Below are 4,440 nucleotides of genomic sequence, written 5' to 3'. Positions count from 1 at the left end.
TAAAATGTTTTTTTTTAAAATGCATATATAAAATCAACAACATCCTTGAGAGATTCAAATTTTACAAATTATAATATTTACTATTTAAAATCCATAAAATATCAAATAAAATCTTAAAAACAGATAAAAGAAAAAAATATCTTAATTTCTACTATATGAGTTAGAGTAGGCTTATTAAATTATGAAATTTTTGTTTTCCTTTCCACCTAACCTAGATGTGTCAAAGAAAATTGAGCTATATACTCAAAACTACAAACCTACCAGTCGTGTGGTTGCAGTTCATAACGCTTGCCAGCGTCTATAAATATCAAACCACAACGCCTTCCACCCACCTCGGTCAAATCACTACACCTCGCGAGACGCGTGGGTCTCGACTTTCAAGTTCCAGAAAGGAAGGTGCACAGGCACCGAGATCGACTCTCGTTAACTTCGGAGTCGAAAGGATCGCTAAGGCGCAACACAGGGAAAGGTTACTATATTTCAAATCAAATCATACCAAATCACATTCACATTATTTTGCGCATTGAACTATTCAATTAACACGATAGCAATTCATACAATAACAGGAAAAGTAGGAGCCATCACCTTTTTTGGGTGCTTCACATCATAAAATATGCACCCATGATCTGGAAAAGCAGTTACCAAGTCGAAACCCCATTTGTTCAAAACCATCGCTTCGCTTTATAAAGCGAAGCGCAACCTAAGAATAGGTGGCGCGGACTATAATAACGTAGCAGTTAAATATTCATCTGCGACTTGCAGATTAGAGCCTAGGGTTTCCAAGCAGGAGGAGGAGCAAGATGCGGATTGGAACTCTGGAAGTGCTGCTTGTCAAGGCCGAGGGGCTGAATAATTCTGATTTTCTTGGTAATGTATTTTCATTCTTATGGGTTTTTATGGGTCTTTTTGTATGGTGTATTGAGTTAATTTGGTATTAGCTAGGTTTATGAATAATATTTAATTGTTATTTTGAGGAATTAAGATAGATAATTGTGTTACATAATTAAAGTATGAGATTTAAATCAAGTGGAAAGAAAGATAAAGATTTAAATCAAGTGGAAAAAAAGATAATAGGCCATCTATACTGTTACTTAATTTTTCGAATATTTGACAAAAATATCGATTTAATTGCCAATTGCCAAATATTCAAAAAATCAACCATCGATATAAACTCAGAACATCACACCACCTATAATCAAAATATGAAAATCATACCAAATGAAAAAAAATAACAAACCATCTCACCACCATATATAATCCCTTGAAAACTCATTAAAATCTTTAGGGTATCGGTTCAATCCTGGATTTTGCCTATGATAAATAATTGAGATGAGTGGTGGTGCACATTCATTTGGATCTGTGACTAATATTTAAATGTGGATGTGGGTGCAGCCAGCATGGACCCCTACGTCATCATCCAGTGCCGAACTCACCAACAGAAAAGCAAAGTTGCATCCGGTGAGTCAGCGTATTCTTATATTTTTATTGTTAAATTTAGCTGTCACAAAAACTATTAGCCCTTCATCGAATCCCTAAACAGTCTAGGCACAATTCCAGATTTCTCGGCATCTTTTGGAATTGTGCTTGTGGGCCAAGAGGGTTTTAATACTTCTGATATTATATTGATTAGGGATTTGATCAGATGTAAACCAGTTAATAATAAGCACTATGCAATAAACTTTTCATTTTAATTGAATATCACTTTTTCTCTATTTAACAAGTCCAAATGGGAAGGCAATATGTTAACAATTATCTTCTTGCAGGGTAATTATTGTTTTGTCTTGTCAACCCAATGTTATCACCAGAGTTTAAAGTCATTTAACACGTACTTACCAACTTTTTGGAATGGATAATATACTATATAATTTGGATGAAAAGTTTTCAAAAAATTGTAGTATATATTTTAGAGATTTGAATATATGTAGTTTTTTCTTTTAACAATGACTTTGGCTTAAGTAGATTCTCTTATGAGTAAGGTTAATTATTTGATTTAGTTCATGTCTTTCCGATTCCAAAATATTTTGGGAATCCATAATTGATATGAAGATGTTTTAATAAAAATAAATGTGTTTATTTTCTTTCTCATTTATTTTAAATTTTGAATAATTTTGAATAAATATATTTGATATGACAATCAGATAAAAAAAAACTGGAATTTTTTTAATTTCTAAAAACCATATTTTCTTTTCCATTAAATCTAACTTAGTTCTAGTATTCCAAATTTATCTATCTACTATCAATTAAAATAAAAACATATTTAGAAAATAAATAATAACCTACTTTCACAAATTCCTTTTTTCCTTGCTTTCTTGCTTTCTTGCCTTTCTTGCGGTGAAATTGAAAATGAGATTTTTTCTAATTTCATAACTACTTTTATTTCCTTTTCTATTTTATAATTAGTGTGCACCTAATTATCTATTTGTTGAGCCAGTACTAGTTTTACATTTCTATATCCATGAATGAACAAGTCCATTGACAAACCAAAGTGACTTTCATCAAATAATTAATCATAGTTTTACATTTCTATATCCATGAATGAACAAATCCATCCATTGACAAACAGAAGTGAATTTCATCAAATAATTAATCATAGTTTTACATTTCTATATCCATGAATGAACAAATCCATCCATTGACAAACAGAAGTGAATTCATCAAATAATTAGTCATTCAAATTGAATTGACAAATAAATTTTTAAAACTTTTACTAAAGATTAGCTATCAAATTGAACATGAAGTAAAGTCAACCATTTAACAATTTACTTAAATCTAACAATTTACTAGAATGCAGCAGACCCCATAGTCTAGTAATATTAACATATCTGAGATTGCAGGTCAAGGTGGTGATCCCGAGTGGAATGAGCATTTTGTTTTCACGGTAACAGAGGGGGTTGCTGATCTCACCTTAAAAATAATGGACAGTGATAACTTAAACGACGACGACTACGTTGGGGAAGCAAGGTGCATTATGATCTCAAATATGTTATTCAGATTCTCAATATTTTTTTGCGGAGTACCTTAATATTGTACTTTTCACGGTCGAACCAAAGCTCTATTTCTATGAGTTTAAAAAAAAATTGAACTGTTTCTCAATTTATGGGTGTAAATTGTGTGGAACCAAAGTCTCATTTTTATTTATGGGTGTAAATTGTGTGGAACTAAAGTCTCATGTTTATTTTATGGGTGTAAATTGTGTTATTTTTTGGGAAGGCCATGTTAATTTTTTATATATAATTTTATAAGATGTTTTAAAAAAAAAAAATTAAACTATTTTTCAATTTGTGTAAATTGTGTTATCTTTAAGTAAAGACCATGTTTTTTTATGTAAGCTTAGGTAGGACCTTCTCATTTTTGAGAGGGAGGGTAGGACAAGAATCGAACCCAAGATCTCCGGTTCGGTGAGACTTCATTTCCACGGCCATTGCCACTTGAGCTACCCCTTGCGGACTAAGTAAAGACCATGTTAATCTTCTATAGAAAGAAAGAAAGAAATTATTTTAACGTCCACGAGGCTAAAAATAGCCTATGGGACAGATTGCTTCTTCATCTGCTTAATATATTTCGTTCTAATTTTATAAAATGTCTCAACCCTCAAAATATATATATATATATATATATATTAATTTCTTATTTTTTTATTTTCATGATGATGGTGGATAGAATTCCATTGGATGTGGTATTCGAGGAAGGAAGCCTACCTCCGACTTCCTACAATGTTGTCCTTCCAGACCAGACCTACTGTGGTGAGATAAAAGTGGGCCTCACATTCACTGAAAAGGTAAAACTTTGAAGCTTTTTCTTTGAATTTGATCAGATTTTGTGATGGTTACTTGGAAATTTGTGTAAGGTGTCAACTGACTATTGGTGGTTGCAGAAACAAGAAGAAGATGATTATGGCAAGGAAGCAGAGGAGGAGACCGGAGGGTGGAAGAAAAGTTTCTACTAGCTGTATCTTTCAATTGCAATACTCAGTCTGTCACTAAGGATAAAAATCCTTGGAGCAATCTAATGTACTGTCCCATCTGACAATGACGTTGTATTTGAAGTTTTATTCCTCGTCCCGAACTATCTTTCTTTGAGTGTGAAACACGAAATAACGTTTGGTCTGGAGTTTTATTCTCATCCATCCCGATCACGCTCTCTTTTAGTGGGGTTTCATGTTTATCTTGTGCACTAAATATACAGAAGTTTCATGTTTATCTTGTGAACTAACTATGGAGGAGAAGTTTCATGTGCAGAGAGATGTATGAGATTACAATCCAATTGAAGGTATATAAACTAAGGGAATTACTGTAAATTGATTCTAAATATTAAAATTTTAAATTTTATTGGATAATATATTTTTTTTATTATTTAAAATATGTTTCTAAATTCAATATTTAGACATTTATATTATTCAAATTTATAAATGAGAAGAAATATTTATCAGATTTTATGATT

The 4,440-nt window shown here is 31.7% G+C and overlaps 1 protein-coding gene across 1 annotated transcript; it reads left to right on the top strand.

Annotated features, from left to right (window-relative positions):
* The first annotated feature begins 800 nt into the window (after window positions 1-800).
* LOC149150642 (elicitor-responsive protein 3-like) lies at window positions 801-3,946 on the top strand. Its single transcript, XM_089442887.1, has 5 exons — window positions 801-867; window positions 1,393-1,458; window positions 2,835-2,961; window positions 3,661-3,778; window positions 3,875-3,946. Exons 1-5 carry the CDS (start codon window positions 801-803, stop codon window positions 3,944-3,946), a joined length of 450 nt encoding a protein of 149 aa, XP_089299013.1.
* Window positions 3,947-4,440: the final 494 nt, after the last annotated feature.

Source organism: Pinus tabuliformis, chromosome 9 (assembly GCF_031772625.1).
Source record: "Pinus tabuliformis cultivar Carrire ecotype Pingquan chromosome 9, CPIR1, whole genome shotgun sequence".
Taxonomy (NCBI): domain Eukaryota; kingdom Viridiplantae; phylum Streptophyta; class Pinopsida; order Pinales; family Pinaceae; genus Pinus; species Pinus tabuliformis.
The sequence above is the reverse complement of the archived record's forward strand: the minus strand, read 5'-3'. Positions and strand labels throughout refer to the sequence as shown.